This window comes from Heptranchias perlo, unplaced genomic scaffold (assembly GCF_035084215.1).
Source record: "Heptranchias perlo isolate sHepPer1 unplaced genomic scaffold, sHepPer1.hap1 HAP1_SCAFFOLD_1573, whole genome shotgun sequence".
NCBI classification, from domain to species: Eukaryota; Metazoa; Chordata; class Chondrichthyes; order Hexanchiformes; family Hexanchidae; genus Heptranchias; species Heptranchias perlo.
In genome coordinates this window covers 10,613-33,107 of record NW_027138832.1, presented here as the reverse complement: position 1 = coordinate 33,107, position 22,495 = coordinate 10,613, and the positions used below count along the sequence as shown (strand labels likewise).

General features: G+C 54.7%; 1 protein-coding gene across 1 annotated transcript; it reads left to right on the top strand.

Moving 5' to 3' along the window:
• The first annotated feature begins 7 nt into the window (after positions 1 to 7).
• LOC137309280 (uncharacterized) lies at positions 8 to 21,995 on the top strand. The gene is made up of 9 exons (XM_067977539.1): positions 8 to 93; positions 1,567 to 1,660; positions 3,790 to 3,853; positions 10,397 to 10,551; positions 12,448 to 12,665; positions 13,564 to 13,621; positions 16,398 to 16,612; positions 20,444 to 20,616; positions 21,791 to 21,995. The coding sequence occupies exons 1-9, from the start codon at positions 58 to 60 to the stop codon at positions 21,993 to 21,995; spliced, it is 1,218 nt and encodes a 405-aa protein (XP_067833640.1). The 5' UTR covers positions 8 to 57.
• Positions 21,996 to 22,495: the final 500 nt, after the last annotated feature.

Below are 22,495 nucleotides of genomic sequence, written 5' to 3'. Positions count from 1 at the left end.
TAACATCGCAAGACTGTGATCACATCGATCCACCAGCCCTCATCCCAGATCTTTCACATGTTCGATAAACTCCTGCTCATGACCGACGGTGAGGTACGTGTGTCTCAAACCCAGGGGGCAGGTACAGCACGGGTTAGATACAGTGTAGAGCTCCCTCTACATTACCCTGACAGTGTGTCCCCCACTTTATACCCAGTGTCAGCATCGAGCGCTCCCAGGGGGCAGGTACAGCACGGGTTAGATACAGTGTAGAGCTCCCTCTACATTACCCTGACAGTGTGTCCCCCACTTTATACCCAGTGTCAGCATCGAGCGCTCCCAGGGGGCAGGGACAGCACGGGTTAGATACAGTGTAGAGCTCCCTCTACATTACCCCGACAGTGTGTCCCCCACTTTATTCAGTGTCAGCATTCGAGCGCTCCCAGGGGGCAGGTACAGCACGGGTTAGATACAGTGTAGAGCTCCCTCTACATTACCCTGACAGTGTGTCCCCCACTTATACCCAGTGGTCAGGCATCGAGCGCTCCCAGGGGGCAGGTACAGCACGGGTTAGATACAGTGTAGAGCTCCCTCTACATTACCCTGACAGTGTGTCCCCCACTTTATACCCAGTGTCGGCATCGAGCGCTCCCAGGGGGCAGGTACAGCACGGGTTAGATACAGTGTAGAGCTCCCTCTACATTACCCTGACAGTGTGTCCCCCACTTTATACCCAGTGTCAGCATCGAGCGCTCCCAGGGGGCAGGTACAGCACGGGTTAGATACAGTGTAGAGCTCCCTCTACATTACCCTGACAGTGTGTCCCCCACTTTATACCCAGTGTCAGCATCGAGCGCTCCCAGGGGGCAGGTACAGCACGGGTTAGATACAGTGTAGAGCTCCCTCTACATTACCCTGACAGTGTGTCCCCCACTTTATACCCAGTGTCAGCATCGAGCGCTCCCAGGGGGCAGGTACAGCACGGGTTAGATACAGTGTAGAGGCTCCCTCTACATTACCCTGACAGTGTGTCCCCCACTTTATACCAGTGTCAGCATCGAGCGCTCCCAGGGGGCAGGTACAGCACGGGTTAGATACAGTGTCGAGCTCCCTCTACATTACCCTGACAGTGTGTCCCCCACTTTATACCAGTGTCAGGCATCGAGCGCTCCCAGGGGGCAGGTACAGCACGGGTTAGATACAGTGTAGAGCTCCCTCTACATTACCCTGACAGTGTGTCCCCCCACTTTATACCCAGTGTCAGCATCGAGCGCTCCCAGGGGGCAGGTACAGCACGGGTTAGATACAGTGTAGAGCTCCCTCTACATTACCCCCACAGTGTGTCCCCCACTTTATACCCAGTGTCAGCATCGAGCGCTCCCAGGGGGCAGGTACAGCACGGGTTAGATACAGTGTCGAGCTCCCTCTACATTACCCCCACAGTGTGTCCCCCACTTTATACCCAGTGTCGGCATCGAGCGCTCCCAGGGGGCAGGGACAGCACGGGTTAGATACAGTGTAGAGCTCCCTCTCCATTACCCTGACACTGTGCGATTCCCTGTAATTTCTGATTCTCCTTGTCTGTAGATTGCTTACTACGGAGCAGCATCCCAGATCCTGCAATTCTTCTCTGGCCTCGGCCTCCATTGTTCCCCTCACTACAATCCCGCTGATTTTATCCGTGAGTATCGCCATGTTCTACCGAGCCCTCAGGGCACAAATCGTCCCACTGACCTCTCGGTGTGGTCTCAGGTCAGTACTGAGGGAGAGCCGCACTGTCGGAGGGTCAGTACTGAGGGAGCGGCGCACTGTCGGAGGGTCAGTACTGAGGGAGGGGCCGCACTGTCGGAGGGTCAGTACTGAGGGACGGCGCACTGTCGGAGGGTCAGTACTGAGGGAGGGGCCGCACTGTCGGAGGGTCAGTACTGAGGGAGAGCCGCACTGTCGGAGGGTCAGTACTGAGGGAGCGCCGCACTGTCGGGGGGTCAGTACTGAGGGAGAGCCGCACTGTCGGAGGGTCGGGGTACTGAGGGAGCGCCGCACTGTCGGAGGGTCAGTACTGAGGGAGCGCCGCACTGTCAGAGGGTCGGTACTGAGGGAGCGCCGCACTGTCGGGGGGTCAGTACTGAGGGAGCGCCGCACTGTCGGAGGGTCGGTACTGAGGGAGAGCCGGACTGTCGGAGGGTCGGTACTGAGGGAGCGCCGCACTGTCGGAGGGTCGGTACTGAGGGAGCGCCGCACTGTCGGAGGGTCGGTACCGAGGGAGCGCCGCACTGTCGGAGGGTCAGTACTGAGGGAACGGCGCACTGTCGGAGGGTCAGTACTGAGGGAGGGCCGCACTGTCGGAGGGTCAGTACTGAGGAGCGGCGCACTGTCGGAGGGTCAGTACTGAGGGAGGGCCGCACTGTCGGAGGGTCAGTACTGAGGGAGAGCCGCACTGTCGGAGGGTCAGTACTGAGGGAGCGCCGCACTGTCGGGGGGTCAGTACTGAGGGAGAGCCGCACTGTCGGAGGGTCGGTACTGAGGGAGCGCCGCACTGTCGGAGGGTCAGTACTGAGGGAGCGCCGCACTGTCGGAGGGTCGGTACTGAGGGAGCGCCGCACTGTCGGGGGGTCAGTACTGAGGGAGCGCCGCACTGTCGGAGGGTCGGTACTGAGGGAGAGCCGGACTGTCGGAGGGTCGGTACTGAGGGAGCGCCGCACTGTCGGAGGGTCAGTACTGAGGGAGCGCCGCACTGTCGGAGGGTCAGTACTGAGGGAGCGCCGCACTGTCGGAGGGTCAGTACTGAGGGAGCGCCGCACTGTCGGGGGGTCAGTACTGAGGGAGCGCCGCACTGTCGGAGGGTCAGTACTGAGGGAGCGCCGCACTGTCGGAGGTCGGTACTGAGGGAGCGCCGCACTGTGGGAGGGTCGGTACTGAGGGAGCGCCGCACTGTCGAAGGTCCGGTGCTGAGGGAGAGCCGCACTGTCGGAGGGTCAGTACTGAGGGAGCGCCGCACTGTCGAGGGTCGGTGCTGAGGGAGTGCCGCACTGTCGGAGGGTCGGTACTGAGGGAGCGCCGCACTGTCGGAGGGTCGGTGCTGAGGGAGCGCCGCACTGTCGGAGGGTCAGTACTGAGGGAGCGCCGCACTGTCGGAGGGTCAGTACTGAGGGAGCGCCGCACTGTCGGAGGGTCGGTGCTGAGGGAGCGCCGCACTCTCGGAGGGAGTTCATTAAATCATGCAGCACAGAAGGAGGGAATCCCAGAGCTCGGGGTCCAGGCAGCTGATGGCACGGCCGCCAATGGTGGAAAGAGGGGGACTGGAGAATGACGAGAGGCCAGAATTGAGGAGGGCAGAGATCTCGGAGGGCTGTGGGGGGCTGGAGGAGGTGCCAGAGATAGGGAGGGGGAGACCGAGAGCCCATGGAGGGATTTGAGCTCGAGGATGGAGAATTTTCAAATCGAGGCGTTCCCAGACTGGGCGCCAATGCCGGTCCAGCGAGCACAGGGGGCGAGGGGTGAACGGACGACTCGGTGTGAGTTGGGATACGGGGGTGGGGGGCGGCAGGGGGCAGCAGGAATTTTTGGATGAGCTGACAGCTGCAGAGGGTGGAAGCTGGGAGACCGGCCAGGAGAGGGTTGGAATAGTTGAGTGTGGAGTCCGGTGAGGATTGGAGAGAATGAGCATTCCCCAAAGTGTCGTTCCAGACCGGATGATGCACAAGTTGACAGGTGACCCTCAGACATTGTCCCAAACGAGAGTGGGGTGTTTGAGGGAAGGGTTTCCCACACTGACCCACTTCCCCTTTCTTTCCAATTTGCCGACGACAGTCGATAAGATCAAGCAATCTCCCGAGGTGAGAGAGAAGATTGTGACATCAGCGAACGCCTTACGGTAAGTGTCAGCTCAGTTACATCGTATCTCTACGATCTACCCGGTCGCTCCGTCTGAACAGAGTCACCGATTCCTTTTAAAGAGGGAGTCTCTCCGTCAGGGACCCCTTTTAAAGAGGGAGTCTCTCCGTCAGGGACCCCTTTTAAAAGAGGGAGTCTCTCCGTCAGGACCCCTTTTACAGAGGGAGTCTCTCCGTCAGGGACCCCTTTTACAGAGGGAGTCTCTCTCCGTCAGGGACCCCTTTTAAAGAGGGAGTCTCTCCATCAGGGACCCCTTTTAAAGAGGGAGTCTCTCCGTCAGGGACCCCTTTTAAAGAGGGAGTCTCTCCGTCAGGGACCCCTTTTAAAGAGGGAGTCCCTCCCTCAGGGACCCCTTTTAAAGAGGGAGTCTCTCCGTCAAGGACCCCTTTTACAGAGGGAGTCTCTCCGTCAGGGACCCCTTTTAAAGAGGGAGTCTCTCCGTCAGGGACCCCTTTTAAAGAGGGAGTCTCTCCCTCAGGGACCCCTTTTAAAGAGGGAGTCTCTCCGTCAGGGACCCCTTTTAAAGAGGGAGTCTCTCCCTCAGGGACCCCTTTTAAAGAGGGAGTCTCTCCATCAGGGACCCCTTTTAAAGAGGGAGTCTCTCCCTCAGGGACCCCTTTTAAAGAGGGAGTCTCTCCGTCAGGGACCCCTTTAACAGAGGGAGTCTCTCCATCAGGGACCCCTTTAACAGAGGGAGTCTCTCCGTCGGGGACCCCTTTTACAGAGGGAGTCTCTCCGTCAGGGACCCCTTTTACAGAGGGAGTCTCTCCGTCAGGGACCCCTTTTACAGAGGGGAGTCTCTCCGTCAGGGACCCCTTTTAAAGAGGGAGTCTCTCCGTCAGGGACCCCTTTTAAAGTGGAGTCTCTCCGTCAGGGACCCCTTTTAAAGAGAGGGTCTCTCCGTCAGGGACCCCTTTTACAGAGGGAGTCTCTCTCTGTCAGGGACCCCTTTCAAAGAGGGAGTCTCTCTCCGTCAGGACCCCTTTTAAAGAGGGAGTCTCTCTCCGTCAGGGACCCCTTTTAAAGAGGGAGTCTCTCTCCGTCAGGGACCCCTTTCAAAGAGGGAGTCTCTCTCCGTCAGGGACCCCTTTTAAAGAGGGAGTCTCTCCATCAGGGACCCCTTTTAAAGAGGGAGTCTCTCCGTCAGGGACCCCTTTTAAAGAGGGAGTCTCTCCGTCAGGGACCCTTTTAAAGAGGGAGTCTCTCTGTCAGGGACCCCTTTCAAAGAGGGAGTCCTCTCTCCGTCAGGGACCCCTTTTAAAGAGGGAGTCTCTCTCCGTCAGGGACCCCTTTTAAAGAGGGAGTCTCTCCGTCAGGGACCCCTTTCAAAGAGGGAGTCTCTCTCCGTCAGTGGACCCCTTTTAAAGAGGGAGTCTCTCCGTCAGGGACCCCTTTCAAAGAGGGAGTCTCTCTCCGTCAGGGACCCCTTTTAAAGAGGGAGTCTCTCCATCAGGGACCCCTTTTAAAGAGGGAGTCTCTCCGTCAGGGACCCCTTTTAAAGAGGGAGTCTCTCCGTCAGGGACCCCTTTTAAAGAGAGAGTCTCTCCGTCAGGGACCCCTTTTAAAGAGGGAGTCTCTCCATCAGGGACCCCTTTTAAAGAGGGAGTCTCTCCGTCAGGGACCCCTTTTACAGAGGGACTCTCTCTCCGTCAGGGACCCCTTTTAAAGAGGGAGTCTCTCCATCAGGGACCCCTTTTAAAGAGGGAGTCTCTCCGTCAGGGACCCCTTTTAAAGAGAGAGTCTCTCCGTCAGGGACCCCTTTTAAAGAGGGAGTCTCTCCCTCAGGGACCCCTTTTAAAGAGGGAGTCTCTCCGTCAGGGACCCCTTTTAAAGAGGGAGTCTCTCCCTCAGGGACCCCTTTTAAGAGGGAGTCTCTCCGTCAGGGACCCCTTTTAAAGAGGGAGTCTCTCCGTCAGGGACCCCTTTTAAAGAGGGAGTCTCTCCGTCAGGGACCCCTTTAACAGAGGGAGTCTCTCCATCAGGGACCCCTTTAACAGAGGGAGTCTCTCCGTCAGGGACCCCTTTTACAGAGGGAGTCTCTCCGTCAGGGACCCCTTTTACAGAGGGAGTCTCTCCGTCAGGGACCCCTTTTAAAGAGGGAGTCTCTCCGTCAGGGACCCCTTTTTAAAGTGGGAGTCTCTCCGTCAGGGACCCCTTTTAAAGAGGGGGTCTCTCCGTCAGGGACCCCTTTTACAGAGGGAGTCTCTCTCTGTCAGGGACCCCTTTTTAAAGAGGGAGTCTCTCTGTCAGGGACCCCTTTCAAAGAGGGAGTCTCTCTCCGTCAGGGACCCCTTTTAAAGAGGGAGTCTCTCTCCGTCAGGGACCCCTTTTAAAGAGGGAGTCTCTCTCCGTCAGGGACCCCTTTCAAAGAGGGAGTCTCTCTCCGTCAGGGACCCCTTTTAAAGAGGGAGTCTCTCCATCAGGGACCCCTTTTAAAGAGGGAGTCTCTCCGTCAGGGACCCCTTTTAAAGAGGGAGTCTCTCCGTCAGGGACCCCTTTTAAAGAGGGAGTCTCTCTGTCAGGGACCCCTTTCAAAGAGGGAGTCTCTCTCCGTCAGGGACCCCTTTTAAAGAGGGAGTCTCTCTCCGTCAGGGACCCCTTTTAAAGAGGGAGTCTCTCTCCGTCAGGGACCCCTTTTAAAGAAGGAGTCTCTCCATCAGGGACCCCTTTCAAAGAGGGAGTCTCTCTCCGTCAGGGACCCCTTTTGAAGAGGGAGTCTCTCCATCAGGGACCCTGTTTAAAGAGGGAGTCGCTCCGTCAGGGACCCCTTTTAAAGAGGGAGTCTCTCCGTCAGGGACCCCTTTTAAAGAGGGAGTCTCTCCGTCAGGGACCCCTTTTACAGAGGGAGTCTCTCCGTCAGGGACCCCTTTTAAAGAGGGAGTCTCTCCATCAGGGACTCCTTTTAAAGAGGGAGTCTCTCCGTCAGGGACTCCTTTTAAAGAGGGAGTCTCTCCGTCAGGGACCCCTTTTAAAGAGGGAGTCTCTCCATCAGGGACCCCTTTCAAAGAGGGAGTCTCTCTCCGTCAGGGACCCCTTTTAAAGAGAGAGTCTCTCCGTCAGGGACCCCTTTTAAAGAGGGAGTCTCTCCATCAGTGACCCCTTTTAAAGAGGGAGTCTCTCCGTCAGGGACCCCTTTTAAAGAGGGAGTCTCTCCGTCAGGGACCCCTTTTACAGAGGGAGTCTCTCCGTCAGGGACCCCTTTTACAGAGGGAGTCTCTCCGTCAGGGACCCCTTTTACAGAGGGAGTCTCTCGATCAGGGACCCCTTTTAAAGAGGGAGTCTCTCCGTCAGGGACCCCTTTTAAAGAGGGAGTCTCTCCGTCAGGGACCCCTTTTACAGAGGGAGTCTCTCCGTCAGGGACCCCTTTCAAAGAGAGAGTCTCCCCATCAGGGACCCCTTTTAAAGAGGGAGTCTCTCCGTCAGGGACGCCTTTTACAGAGGGAGTCTCTCCGTCAGGGACCCCTTTCAAAGAGGGAGTCTCTCCGTCAGGGACCCCTTTTAAAGAGGGAGTCTCTCCGTCAGGGACCCCTTTTAAAGTGGAAGTCTCTCCATCAGGGACTCCTTTTAAAGAGGGAGTCACTCCGTCAGGGACCCCTTTTAAAGAGGGAGTCTCTCCGTCAGGGACCCCTTTCAAAGAGGGAGTCTCTCTCCGTCAGGGACCCCTTTTAAAGAGGGAGTCTCTCCATCAGGGACCCCTTTTAACGAGGGAGTCTCTCCGTCAGGGACCCCTTTTAAAGAGGGAGTCTCTCCGTCAGGGACCCCTTTTAAAGAGGGAGTCTCTCTGTCAGGGACCCCTTTCAAAGAGGGAGTCTCTCTCCGTCAGGGACCCCTTTTAAAGAGGGAGTCTCTCTCCGTCAGGGACCCCTTTTAAAGAGGGAGTCTCTCTCCGTCAGGGACCCCTTTTAAAGAAGGAGTCTCTCCATCAGGGACCCCTTTCAAAGAGGGAGTCTCTCTCCGTCAGGGACCCCTTTTAAAGAGGGAGTCTCTCCATCAGGGACCCTGTTTAAAGAGGGAGTCTCTCCGTCAGCGACCCCTTTTAAAGAGGGAGTCTCTCCGTCAGGGACCCCTTTTAAAGAGGGAGTCTCTCCGTCAGGGACCCCTTTTAAAGAGGGAGTCTCTCCGTCAGGGACCCCTTTTACAGAGGGAGTCTCTCCGTCAGGGACTCCTTTTAAAGAGGGGGTCTCTCCGTCAGGGACCCCTTTTACAGAGGGAGTCTCTCCGTCAGGGACCCCTTTCAAAGAGGGAGTCTCTCTCCGTCAGGGACCCCTTTTAAAGAGAGAGTCTCTCCGTCAGGGACCCCTTTTAAAGAGGGAGTCTCTCCGTCAGGGACCCCTTTTAAAGAGGGAGTCTCTCCGTCAGGGACCCCTTTTAAAGAGGGAGTCTCTCCGTCAGGGACCCCTTTTAAAGAGGGAGTCTCTCCGTCAGGGACCCCTTTTACAGAGGGAGTCTCTCCGTCAGGGACCCCTTTTACAGAGGGAGTCTCTCCATCAGGGACCCCTTTTACAGAGGGAGTCTCTCCGTCAGGGACCCCTTTTAAAGAGGGAGTCTCTCCGTCAGGGACCCCTTTTAAAGAGGGAGTCTCTCCGTCAGGGACCCCTTTCAAAGAGGGAGTCTCTCCGTCAGGGACCCCTTTTAAAGAGGGAGTCTCTCCGTCAGGGACGCCTTTTACAGAGGGAGTCTCTCCGTCAGGGACCCCTTTCAAAGAGAGAGTCTCCCCATCAGGGACCCCTTTTAAAGAGGGAGTCTCTCCGTCAGGGACGTCTTTTACAGAGGGAGTCTCTCCGTCAGGGACCCCTTTCAAAGAGGGAGTCTCTCCGTCAGGGACCCCTTTTAAAGAGGGAGTCTCTCCGTCAGGGACCCCTTTTAAAGTGGAAGTCTCTCCGTCAGGGACCCCTTTTACAGAGGGGGTCTCTCCATCAGGGACTCCTTTTAAAGAGGGAGTCTCTCCGTCAGGGACCCCTTTCAAAGAGGGAGTCTCTCCGTCAGGGACCCCTTTTAAAGAGGGAGTCTCTCCGTCAGGGACCCCTTTCAAAGAGGGAGTCTCTCCATCAGGGACTCCTTTTAAAGAGGGAGTCTCTCCGTCAGGGACCCCTTTCAAAGAGGGAGTCTCTCCGTCAGGGACCCCTTTTAAAGAGGGAGTCTCTCCGTCAGGGACCCCTTTCAAAGAGGGAGTCTCTCCATCAGGGACTCCTTTTACAGAGGGAGTCTCTCCGTCAGGGACGCCTTTTACAGAGGGAGTCTCTCCGTCAGGGACCCCTTTCAAAGAGGCAGTCTCTCCGTCAGGGACCCCTTTTAAAGAGGGAGTCTCTCCGTCAGGGACCCCTTTTAAAGTGGAAGTCTCTCCATCAGGGACTCCTTTTAAAGAGGGAGTCTCTCCGTCAGGGACCCCTTTTAAAGAGGGAGTCTCTCCGTCAGGGACCCCTTTCAAAGAGGGAGTCTCTCTCCGTCAGGGACCCCTTTTAAAGAGGGAGTCTCTCCATCAGGGACCCCTTTTAAAGAGGGAGTCTCTCCGTCAGGGACCCCTTTTAAAGAGGGAGTCTCTCCGTCAGGGACCCCTTTTAAAGAGAGAGTCTCTCCGTCAGGGACCCCTTTTAAAGAGGGAGTCTCTCCATCAGGGACCCCTTTTAAAGAGGGAATCTCTCCGTCAGGGACCCCTTTTACAGAGGGAGTCTCTCTGTCAGGGACTCCTTTTAAAGAGGGAGTCTCTCCGTCAGGGACCCCTTTTACAGAGGGAGTCTCTCCGTCAGGGACCCCTTTTACAGAGGGAGTCTCTCCATCAGGGACTCCTTTTAAAGAGAGAGTCTCTCCGTCAGGGACCCCTTTTAAAGAGGGAGTCTCTCCGTCAGGGACCCCTTTTACAGAGGGAGTCTCTCCATCAGGGACTCCTTTTAAAGAGAGAGTCTCTCCGTCAGGGACCCCTTTTACAGAGGGAGTCTCTCCATCAGGGACTCCTTTTAAAGAGGGAGTCTCTCCGTCAGGGACCCCTTTTACAGAGGGAGTCTCTCCGTCAGGGACCCCTTTTACAGAGGGAGTCTCTCCGTCAGGGACACCTGATTTAAGAGAAGACTGAGGGGTGACCTGATCGAGGTCTTTAAGATTATGAAAGGGTTCGATAGGGTAGACGTAGAGATGATGTTTCCACTTGTGGGGGGAGACCAGAACCAGGGGGCCATAAATATAAGATCGTCACTAATAAATCCAATCGGGAATTCAGGAGAAACTTCTTTCCCCAGAGAGCGGTGGGAATGTGGAACTCGCTCCCACAAGGAGTAGTCGAGGGGAATAGTGGAGATGGATTTAAGGGGAAGCTCGATAAACACATGAGGGAGAAAGGGATAGAAGGAGATGGTGAGAGGGTGAGATGGAGTCGGGAGGGAGGAGGCTCGTGTGGAGCATAAACACCGGGATAGACCTGTTGGGCCGAATGGCCTGTTTCTGTGCTGTCGGCTTGATGTAACTCATGCCTTTAAAATAACAGAGAGTTGCATTTTGATCTGTCCCATCTTCCTGCCCCCATTCCCAGGAAGACCAGCTCGGAATGCCCATTGGACTCCCAGTACTTTGCAAGTGTAGGAGCAGATGATGAAATTCCTAATGGTCTCACCGTGAATAAACATCGAGAGATCACTGGACCCAGACAAAGTGAAAATAACTCACAGAGTCACGGACCGAAACAAGGTACAGGGAATATCTCAAATCCTGGGGACACGCTGTCAGGGTAATGTAGAGGGAGCTCTACACTGTATCTAACCCGTGCTGTACCTGCCCCCTGGGAGCGCTCGATGCCGACACTGGGTATAAAGTGGGGGACACGCTGTCAGGGTAATGTAGAGGGAGCTCTACACTGTATCTAACCCGTGCTGTACCTGCCCCCTGGGAGCGCTCGATGCCGACACTGGGTATAAAGTGGGGGACACACTGTCAGGGTAATGTAGAGGGAGCTCTACACTGTATCTAACCCGTGCTGTACCTGCCCCCTGGGAGCGCTCGATGCTGACACTGGGTATAAAGTGGGGGACACACTGTCAGGGTAATGTAGAGGGAGCTCGACACTGTATCTAACCCGTGCTGTACCTGCCCCCTGGGAGCGCTCGATGCTGACACTGGGTATAAAGTGGGGGACACACTGTCAGGGTAATGTAGAGGGAGCTCGACACTGTATCTAACCCGTGCTGTACCTGCCCCCTGGGAGCGCTCGATGCTGACACTGGGTATAAAGTGGGGGACACACTGTCAGGGTAATGTAGAGGGAGCTCGACACTGTATCTAACCCGTGCTGTACCTGCCCCCTGGGAGCGCTCGATGCCGACACTGGGTATAAAGTGGGGGACACACTGTCAGGGTAATGTAGAGGGAGCTCGACACTGTATCTAACCCGTCCTGTACCTGCCCCCTGGGAGCGCTCGATGCCGACACTGGGTATAAAGTGGGGGACACACTGTCAGGGTAATGTAGAGGGAGCTCTACACTGTATCTAACCCGTGCTGTACCTGCCCCCTGGGAGCGCTCGATGCCGACACTGGGTATAAAGTGGGGGACACACTGTCAGGGTAATGTAGAGGGAGCTCGACACTGTATCTAACCCGTCCTGTACCTGCCCCCTGGGAGCGCTCGATGCCGACACTGGGTATAAAGTGGGGGACACACTGTCAGGGTAATGTAGAGGGAGCTCTACACTGTATCTAACCCGTGCTGTACCTGCCCCCTGGGAGCGCTCGATGCTGACACTGGGTATAAAGTGGGGGACACACTGTCAGGGTAATGTAGAGGGAGCTCTACACTGTATCTAACCCGTGCTGTACCTGCCCCCCTGGGAGCGCTCGATGCCGACACTGGGTATAAAGTGGGGGACACACTGTCAGGGTAATGTAGAGGGAGCTCTACACTGTATCTAACCCGTGCTGTACCTGCCCCCTGGGAGCGCTCGATGCCGACACTGGGTATGAAGTGGGGGACACACTGTCGGGGTAATGTAGAGGGAGCTCCACACTGTATCTAACCCGTGCTGTACCTGCCCCCTGGGAGCGCTCGATGCCGACACTGGGTATAAAGTGGGGGACACACTGTCAGGGTAATGTAGAGGGAGCTCTACACTGTATCTAACCCGTGCTGTACCTGCCCCCTGGGAGCGCTCGATGCCGACACTGGGTATAAAGTGGGGGACACACTGTCAGGGTAATGTAGAGGGAGCTCTGCACTGTATCTAACCCGTGCTGTACCTGCCCCCTGGGAGCGCTCGATGCCGACACTGGGTATAAAGTGGGGGACACACTGTCAGGGTAATGTAGAGGGAGCTCGACACTGTATCTAACCCGTGCTGTACCTGCCCCCTGGGAGCGCTCGATGCCGACACTGGGTATAAAGTGGGGGACACACTGTCAGGGTAATGTAGAGGGAGCTCGACACTGTATCTAACCCGTGCTGTACCTGTCCCCTGGGAGCGCTCGATGCCGACACTGGGTATAAAGTGGGGGACACACTGTCAGGGTAATGTAGAGGGTCTATGAGACCCCGGCCTGTACTGCACCATGGAGCTTATTTCCTGGCGATGTAAGATGTCTCTCCTTGTTCCAGGGATGTCTCGGTCCATTGATGATGACCAGGATGTGCGCTGGGCCTCCTCGTTCTGGACTCAGTACGTCACCCTGACTGCCCGCAACTTCAAGCAAAAGCGAGGGGTCTTTCTGTCCTGGCTGAACATCACCCAGACCCTCATCATCTCCCTGGTTCCAGGGGCCGTCTATTGGCAGCTCCCCAATGTGGAGGAGCAAATCCGGGCCTTTGGAGGATTGGTATGTTCCATCTCATTATTCATGCCCCCTCCGTCTCTCTTGCTTCTTCACACAGCTGTGTCTCAGTCGGGGTCGCTCTCTCTCTCTCTCTCTCTCTCGTCTCCGAGTCAGAAGGGCGTGGGTTCGAACCCCCACTCCAGAGACTCGAGCCCCGTAATCCAGGCGAAACTCCCCGCTTGCCCATTTCTGATAGAACCGTGCACTGTCGGAGGGTCGGTACTGAGGGAGCGCCGCACTGTCGGAGGGTCGGTACTGAGGGAGCGCCGCACTGTCGGAGGGTCGGTACTGAGGGAGCGCCGCACTGTCGGAGGGTCGGTACTGAGGGAGCTCCGCACTGTCGGAGGGTCGGTACTGAGGGAGCGCCGCACTGTCGGAGGGTCAGTACTGAGGGAGCGCCGCACTGTCGGAGGGTCGGTACTGAGGGAGCGCCGCACTGTCGGAGGGTCGGTACTGAGGGAGCGCCGCACTGTCGGAGGGTCAGTACTGAGGGAGCGCCGCACTGTCGGAGGGTCGGTACTGATGTGGGGGGAGACCAGAACTAGGGGGCCATCAATATAAGATCGTCACTAATAAATCCAATCGGGAATTCAGGAGAAACTTCTTTACCTAGAGAGCGGTGAGAATGTGGAACTCGCTCCCACAAGGAGTAGTTGAGGTGAATAGTGGAGATGGATTTAAGGGGAAGCTCGATAAACACATGAGGGAGAAAGGGATAGAAGGAGATGGGGAGAGGGTGAGATGAAGTAGGGAGGGAGGAGGCTCGTGTGGAGCATAAACACCGGGATAGACCTGTTGGGCCGAATGGCCTGTTTCTGTGCTGTAAACACGATGTCACTTGGCGATTGACTGATGTGAGGTTGATGTAATTCTCACAATCTCTCCCTCCTTGTCCTTCCAGTTGTTTTTCCTGGTATCGTTCTGGTCATTCAATTCAATGCTACAGACTGCAGCATTATGTGAGTCTGAGCAACATTACACAGCGAATTGGAGTTCGTGTTTGGGAATCATCAATGGGGGTGTGGGGGTGAGGGGGTATTTGATGGGGGTGTGGGGGTGAGGGTGTATTTGATGGGGGTGTGGGGGTGAGGGTGTATTTGATGGGGGTGTGGGGGTGAGGGTGTATTTGATGGGGGTGTGGGGGTGAGGGGGTATTTGATGGGGATGTGGGGGTGAGGGGGTATTTGATGGGGGTGTGGGGGTGAGGGTGTATTTGATGGGGATGTGGGGGTGAGGGTGTATTTGATGGGGGTGTGAGGGTGAGGGTGTATTTGATGGGGGTGTGGGGGTGAGGGGGTATTTGATGGGGGTGTGGGGGTGAGGGTGTATTTGATGGGGATGTGGGGGTGAGGGGGTATTTGATGGGGGTGTGGGGGTGAGGGTGTATTTGATGGGGATGTGGGGGTGAGGGGGTATTTGATGGGGGTGTGGGGGTGTATTTGATGGGGGTGTGGGGGTGAGGGGGTATTTGATGGGGGGGTGAGGGTGTATTTGATGGGGGTGTGGGGGTGAGGGTGTATTTGATGGGGGTGTGGGGGTGAGGGTGTATTTGATGGGGGTGTGGGGGTGAGGGTGTATTTGATGGGGGTGTGGGGGTGAGGGGGTATTTGATGGGGATGTGGGGGTGAGGGTGTATTTGATGGGGGTGTGGGGGTGAGGGTATATTTGATGGGGGTGTGAGGGTGAGGGTGTATTTGATGGGGGTGTGAGGGTGTATTTGATGGGGGTGTGGGGGTGAGGGTGTATTTGATGGGGATGTGGGGGTGAGGGGGTATTTGATGGGGGTGTGGGGGTGAGGGGGTATTTGATGGGGATGTGGGGGTGACGGTGTATTTGATGGGGGTGTGGGGGTGACGGTGTATTTGATGGGGGTGTGGGGGTGAGGGGGTATTTGATGGGGGTGTGGGGGTGAGGGTGTATTTGATGGGGATGTGGGGGTGAGGGTGTATTTGATGGGGATGTGGGGGTGAGGGGGTATTTGATGGGGGTGTGGGGTGAGGGTTAATTTGATGGGGGTGTGGGGGTGAGGGGGTATTTGATGGGGGTGTGGGGGTGAGGGTGTATTTGATGGGGATATGGGGGTGAGGGGGTATTTGATGGGGATATGGGGGTGAGGGGGTATTTGATGGGGGTGTGGGGGTGAGGGTGTATTTGATGGGGGTGTGGGGGTGAGGGGGTATTTGATGGGGGTGTGGGGGTGAGGGGGTATTTGATGGGGATGTGGGGGTGAGGGGGTATTTGATGGGGATATGGGGGTGAGGGGGTATTTGATGGGGGTGTGGGGGTGAGGGTGTATTTGATGGGGATGTGGGGGTGAGGGTGTATTTGATGGGGGTGTGGGGGTGAGGGTGTATTTGATGGGGGTGTGGGGGTGAGGGGGTATTTGATGGGGGTGTGGGGGTGAGGGGGTATTTGATGGGGATGTGGGGGTGAGGGGGTATTTGATGGGGATGTGGGGGTGAGGGGGTATTTGATGGGGGTGTGGGGGTGAGGGGGTATTTGATGGGGGTGTGGGGGTGAGGGGGTATTTGATGGGGATATGGGGGTGAGGGTGTATTTGATGGGGGTGTGGGGGTGAGGGGTGTATTTGATGGGGGTGTGAGGGTGTATTTGATGGGGATGTGGGGGTGAGGGGGTATTTGATGGGGATGTGGGGGTGAGGGTGTATTTGATGGGGATGTGGGGGTGAGGGTGTATTTGATGGGGGTGTGGGGGTGAGGGTGTATTTGATGGGGGTGTGAGGGTGAGGGGGTATTTGATGGGGGTGTGAGGGTGAGGGTGTATTTGATGGGGATGTGGGGGTGAGGGTGTATTTGATGGGGGTGTGGGGGTGAGGGTGTATTTGATGGGGGTGTGGGGGTGAGGGTGTATTTGATGGGGATGTGGGGGTGAGGGTGTATTTGATGGGGATGTGGGGGTGAGGGGTGTATTTGATGGGGGTGTGAGGGTGTATTTGATGGGGGTGTGGGGGTGAGGGTGTATTTGATGGGGGTGTGGGGCTGAGGGTGTATTTGATGGGGGTGTGGGGGTGAGGGGGTATTTGATGGGGATGTGGGGGTGAGGGTGTATTTGATGGGGGTGTGGGGCTGAGGGTGTATTTGATGGGGGTGTGGGGGTGAGGGGGTATTTGATGGGGATGTGGGGGTGAGGGGGTATTTGATGGGGATGTGGGGCTGAGTGTGTATTTGATGGGGGTGTGGGGGTGAGGGGGTATTTGATGGGGATGTGGGGCTGAGTGTGCATTTGATGGGGGTGTGGGGGTGAGGGGGTATTTGATGGGGATGTGGGGGTGAGGGTGTATTTGATGGGGGTGTGGGGGTGAGGGTGTATTTGATGGGGGTGTGGGGGTGAGGGTGTATTTGATGGGGGTGTGCGGGTGAGGGGGTATTTGATGGGGGGGTGAGGGTGTATTTGATGGGGGTGTGCGGGTGAGGGTGTATTTGATGGGGGTGTGAGGGTGAGGGGGTATTTGATGGGGGGGTGAGGGTGTATTTGATGGGGGTGTGAGGGTGAGGGTGTATTTGATGGGGGTGTGAGGGTGAGGGGGTATTTGATGGGGGGGTGAGGGTGTATTTGATGGGAGTGTGGGGGTGAGGGTGTATTTGATGGGGGTGTGCGGGTGAGGGTCCATTCCTCTGGTATTAACTATCACTCTCTGACTCTCAGTGAGGGTCTCGGGGACCCCCCGAGACCCCAATCTCTACAAGAACTCACTGGCCCTCCTCTGTCTTCCAGTCCCAGCGGAACGACCCATCATTAATAAGGAGAGACTGTCAGGCTGCTATCGACTCTCTGCTTACTACCTGGCAAAGATGACCTCTGAGATACCCCTGACAATCATCCAACCAGCCCTGAACGTGACCATCACATACTGGATGGCGGGCCTGAATGGTGTGAGCGCTTACTTTGCAGACATGGGTTTGATGATGCTCACAGCGTTAACTGCCCAGGTAGGTGAGGGACTGAGGGGCAGGCACAGCACGGGTTAGATCTCCCTCTACATTACCCCCACAGTGTGTCCCCCACTTTATACCCAGTGTCGGCATCGAGCGCTCCCAGGGGGCAGGGACAGCACGGGTTAGATACAGTGTAGAGCTCCCTCTACATTACCCTGACCGTGTGTCCCCCACTTTATACCCAGTGTCAGCATCGAGCGCTCCCAGGGGGCAGGTACAGCACGGGTTAGATACAGTGTAGAGCTCCCTCTACATTACCCCGACAGTGTGTCCCCCACTTTATACCCAGTGTCGGCATCGAGCGCTCCCAGGGGGCAGGTACAGCACGGGTTAGATACAGTGTAGAGCTCCCTCTACATTACCCTGACAGTGTGTCCCCCACTTTATACCCAGTGTCAGCATCGAGCGCTCCCAGGGGGCAGGTACAGCACGGGTTAGATACAGTGTAGAGCTCCCTCTACATTACCCTGACAGTGTGTCCCCCACTTTATACCCAGTGTCAGCATCGAGCGCTCCCAGGGGGCAGGTACAGCACGGGTTAGATACAGTGTGGAGCTCCCTCTACATTACCCTGACAGGGTGTCCCCCACTTTGTTCTCCGTTGATATAATTGGGCAGACAAGGAGGGGTTCCATTTGATGGGACCCTGCCACCAGTACTGGGAGAGGAAGGATTCATCCCACTCGGACGGGGGCTCCACCTGAACGGGAATGGGACCAGCGTCCCAGCGGAGTAGATAAATCGGGCCGTGCGTCAGGTTTTAAAGGAGCAAGATGGGGGGAGGGTTTTCGAGGCAAAAACCAAAGCTTAAAGATAAAAGGAACATGAGAGGAGAGTAAAGGTCAGGCCGGGGTCAGGAGTAAAGATAACAGAAATGGTCTGGGTTTAAATCCAGTTATAAACCAGGAGTATAAAAGGACCGTTAAAATGAAGTAAAAGGAACAATTAATCAAGATTAATTGAACTCCCTGCACAGCAATGTAAACAGCGTCTGAAATACAACGGGGGAACTGGAGGCAATAATCCGTAGCGAGGAGGCAGATGCAGTCGGAATAACTGAAACATGGCTGCATAAAGGGCAGGAGTGGCAACGAAATATTGCAGGTTGTAACATAATCAGAAAGGATAGGGAATGGAGAAGAGGGGTGAGGGAGGGGGGGTTGGAATAGCTGTAATAATTAGAGATAACGTAACGGCAGTGGGAAAACGAGACTTAACTCACAGAAGGATAGACAGGGAATCCGTATGGATTGAAATAAGAGATAAGAAGATATCGACCACACTAATAGGGGTATAGTACAGACCACCTCATAGTGGAAAGGAGGTGGAGGAAGTAATATGTGAGCAAATATATGAAATGAGTGAAGGACGTAGAATAATAATCAGGGGAGATTTTAACCAACCCCAAATAAACGAGCAAGAAGGGGGAGGTAAAGAGGTACATGGAGCGGAGATTTTACAATCTCTGCAGGACTCCTCTCTTACCCTGGATGTAAAAAAAAGCCCAACAAGAGAGGAATCTGGTAATGGGGAAAGAGCCAGAACGGATAAGAGCAGTGAGCGTAGGGGAGCATCTAGGCAATAGCGATCACAACATAATAAGGTTTAAGATAAAGATTGAGAAGGACGTGGGTGTGGAAAAGACCAAAGTAATAAATTGGGGGGGGGGGGAAAAAGCTGATTTTCAGGGGATGAGAACGGAAATAAAGTGGGAAAATTTGCTGATAAACAAAGGACTTGAACAGCAGAGGGAAACATTGAAAACGGTGATTAATAGAGTTGAGGAGAATTACATCCCGGTAAAAAGCAAGAACGAACGAGCCAGTCATGACAAGCCATGGATGGACAAAGAGACAAGGGCAAAATGTAAACTAAAGCAAAAAGCAGAGACTCAGTCCGCAGACAGTAAAGGAGAGGGTGACAAAAGGGAATATGAAAAGGTTCAGAAAGAAGTTTAAAAAAAAACAATTCGGAAAGCAAAGAGAAACGACAAAATTAAATGATCAAGGGATATAAAAAGTAACAATGTATTCTCCAGACACATGAATTACAAAAGAAAATTCAGGATTGGGATAGGGCCACGAAGGGATACACACGGATAAACTCCCAGGTTATGACAGCGAAATGAGGGAAAAATTAAATAATTACTTTGCCTCGGTATTTACCAGAGAGACGGACGAGGTGGGCAGGACATGAGAAGAAGGGGTCAAAAAAAGATATTAAGACATTTAAGATGGAAAGGGGAGGAGATAATTGATAAATTAATCAAACGTCGAGAGGCTAAAACCTCTGGTCCGGATGGATTACATTCGCGGATATTAAAAGCAGTTAGGGAGGAGATAGCAGAGACACCGTTACACAGATATTAAAATTCATTTGAAAAGGGAATAGTGCCAGAGGGCTGGCCGACAGCTGATGTGATTCCGATATTTAAAAAGGGAGATAGAACCAGTCCAGGGAACCATAGACCAGTTAGCTTGGTTAGACCTCACTTGGAGCACTGTGCACAGTTCTGGTCTCCATATACCTTGGTTAGACCACACTTGGAGCACTGTGCACAGTTCCGGTCTCCATATACCTTGGTTAGACCACACTTGGAGCACTGTGCACAGTTCCGGTCTCCATATACCTTGGTTAGACCACACTGGGAGCACTGTGCACAGTTCCGGTCTCCATATACCTTGGTTAGACCACACTTGGAGCACTGTGCACAGTTCTGGTCTCCATATACCTTGGTTAGACCACACTCGGAGCACTGTGCACAGTTCTGGCCTCCATATACCTTGGTTAGACCACACTGGGAGCACTGTGCACAGTTCCGGTCTCCATATCCCTTGGTTAGACCACACTCGGAGCACTGTGCACAGTTCTGGTCTCCATATACCTTGGTTAGACCACACTTGGAGCACTGTGCACAGTTCTGGTCTCCATATACCTTGGTTAGACCACACTTGGAGCACTGTGCACAGTTCTGGTCTCCATATATCTTGGTTAGACCACACTTGGAGCACTGTGCACAGTTCTGGTCTCCATATACCTTCGTTAGACCACACTTGGAGCACTGTGCACAGTTCTGGTCTCCATATACCTTGGTTAGACCACACTTGGAGCACTGTGCACAGTTCTGGTCTCCATATACCTGGGTTAGACCACACTTGGAGCACTGTGCACAGTTCTGGTCTCCATATACCTTGGTTAGACCACACTTGGAGCACTGTGCACAGTTCTAGTCTCCATATTATAGAAAGGATAAAGAGGCACTGGAGAAGGTGCAAAAATGATTTACCAGGATGATACTAGAACTGAGAGGTTTATAACTATCAGGAAGGACTGAACAGGCTGGGGCTCTTTTCTCTAGAAAAGAGAAGACTGAGGGGTGACCTGATGGAGGTCTTTAAGATTATGAAAGGGTTCGATAGGGTAGACGTAGAGAAGATGTTTCCACTTGTGGGGGAGACCAGATCCAGGGGGGCAATAAATATAAGATCGTCACAAATAAATCCAATGGGGAATTCAGGAGAAACCTCTTTCCCCAGAGAGCGGTGGGAATGTGGAACTCGCTCCCACAAGGAGCAGTCGAGGCGAATCGTCCTGTGGGTGCGGACAATGCTCGGGCTGACCCCTAGGGGTTATGTGGGGTCTTTAACGTTGGCGGCCGGCGGGGGGTGCTGGTGGGTGCGGGCAGGGGTTGGTGACGAGACCACCGGAAAGGCAGATGGGATGTTTTCATGTGATGCAATTGGCTGATACTAACTCCATCCCCTCTCTCTCTCTCTCTCTCTCTCCTAGTCCATCGGGCTGTTTTCCAGCGCCCTGTTCCTGCAGTATGACCAGTCCATGACTTTCTCGACCACCTACATGCTCCTCACCCTGTTGTTGGGAGGGTTCTACATCCAGAATTTGCCTGTTTGGTTGTCTTGGGCCCGATACCTTTCATTCCTCAGCTACCCGTTCCACGTCATGCTCCGCCTGGAGTTCGCCAACAATCACTCCATTCTGTGAGTACAGCCCTCCCTCTTTGGCCTCTGTGTACGCACGACCCCTCACCCTCACCCTAATGGAGTAACCCTCTCCCCTTCCACCTCGTGGAGGGTTAGGGACCGTCCCTAAACGCACACACTCTCTCTCCCTCCTCAATCAGACCCCTCATCCACGGACCATCCCTAAACACACGCCCGACCCCGCTGTCGGCCGCCCTTCCCCGTGGACCGCGTGTAAAGTTAGGGACCGTCCCTAAACGCACGCGCCCTCCCGCGATCGCTCCGCCGGCCCCTTGTGCGGAATGTAAACTTAGGGACTGTCCCTAAACACTCACCGACGCTGCCGCTCTGGCTGTTCGCCCTCCCCGTGTAGCTCATGGAGAGTTAGGGACCGTCCCTCAACACACACACACACACACACACACACACGCACTCTCACACTCCTCAATCAAGCACTCGCCCATGCACCTGATCAATAGTTCGAGACACTCCCAAAATATACAGACACCACCTCTCCTGTCAGGTAAGAGGGAGCTCCACACTGTATCTAACCCGTGCTGTACCTGCCCCCTGGGAGCGCTCGATGCTGACACTGGGTATAAAGTGGGGGACACACTGTCAGGGTAATGTAGAGGGAGCTCGACACTGTATCTAACCCGTGCTGTACCTGCCCCCTGGGAGCGCTCGATGCCGACACTGGGTATAAAGTGGGGGACACACTGTCAGGGTAATGTAGAGGGAGCTCTACACTGTATCTAACCCGTGCTGTACCTGCCCCCTGGGAGCGCTCGATGCCGACACTGGGTATAAAGTGGGGGACACACTGTCAGGGTAATGTAGAGGGAGCTCGACACTGTATCTAACCCGTGCTGTACCTGCCCCCTGGGAGCGCTCGATGCTGACACTGGGTATAAAGTGGGGGACACACTGTCAGGGTAATGTAGAGGGAGCTCTACACTGTATCTAACCCGTGCTGTACCTGCCCCCTGGGAGCGCTCGATCCTGACACTGGGTATAAAGTGGGGGACACACTGTCAGGGTAATGTAGAGGGAGCTCTACACTGTATCTAACCCGTGCTGTACCTGCCCCCTGGGAGCGCTCGATCCTGACATCCCGGTCCTAATAAAGCAATGAAATGTATTTTTGCCCCAATACATTTGATAAATGATTGATTAATCCCTTCTGTTGCAGATGTAAGGCACGTAACTCAGCCTTTCGCCACTGCAATGTGGTCAGGAACACCTCAAACACCACTGCCTACGTCCCGAGGGATGATATCTTGGCCAGTTATAATGCCAACTTTCCCATCTATGCGAGCATCTTAATTCTCCTCCTGTTCCTGCTGGCCTTCCGTCTCGCCTGTTACCTAGTGCTCAGATTCTTCCGGAAGCCGTGAGACTCACCAATCGCGGATCATCTTTCAATGTTATTTGCCGTCTAAATTGCCTGCTGTCCCCCCGTGTTAACTTCCTGTGACTCATGTACGAGGACACCCAAATCCCTCTGAACACCAACATTTAATGGTTTCTCACCATTTCAAAAAATATTCTGCTTTTCTATTCTTCCTACCAAAGTGAATAACCTCACATTTCCCCACATTATACTCCATCTGCCACCTTCTTGCCCACTCACTGAACCTGTCTACATCCCTTTGCAGACTCTCTGCGTCCTCCTCACTGCTTCCTCTCCCACCGAGCTTTGTATCGTCAGCAAACTTGGAGACATTACACTCGGTCCCTTCATCCAAGTCATTAATATCGATTGTAAATCTTTACTTCCCTGTGTTTTGTCCAACGTTTTATACTGTTGAACAATAAACCCTGTCATGTTTTAAATAAATGATGTCGTCTTTTCAAGCATCGTCTCTCCGTCAGGGACCCCTTTTACAGAGGGAGT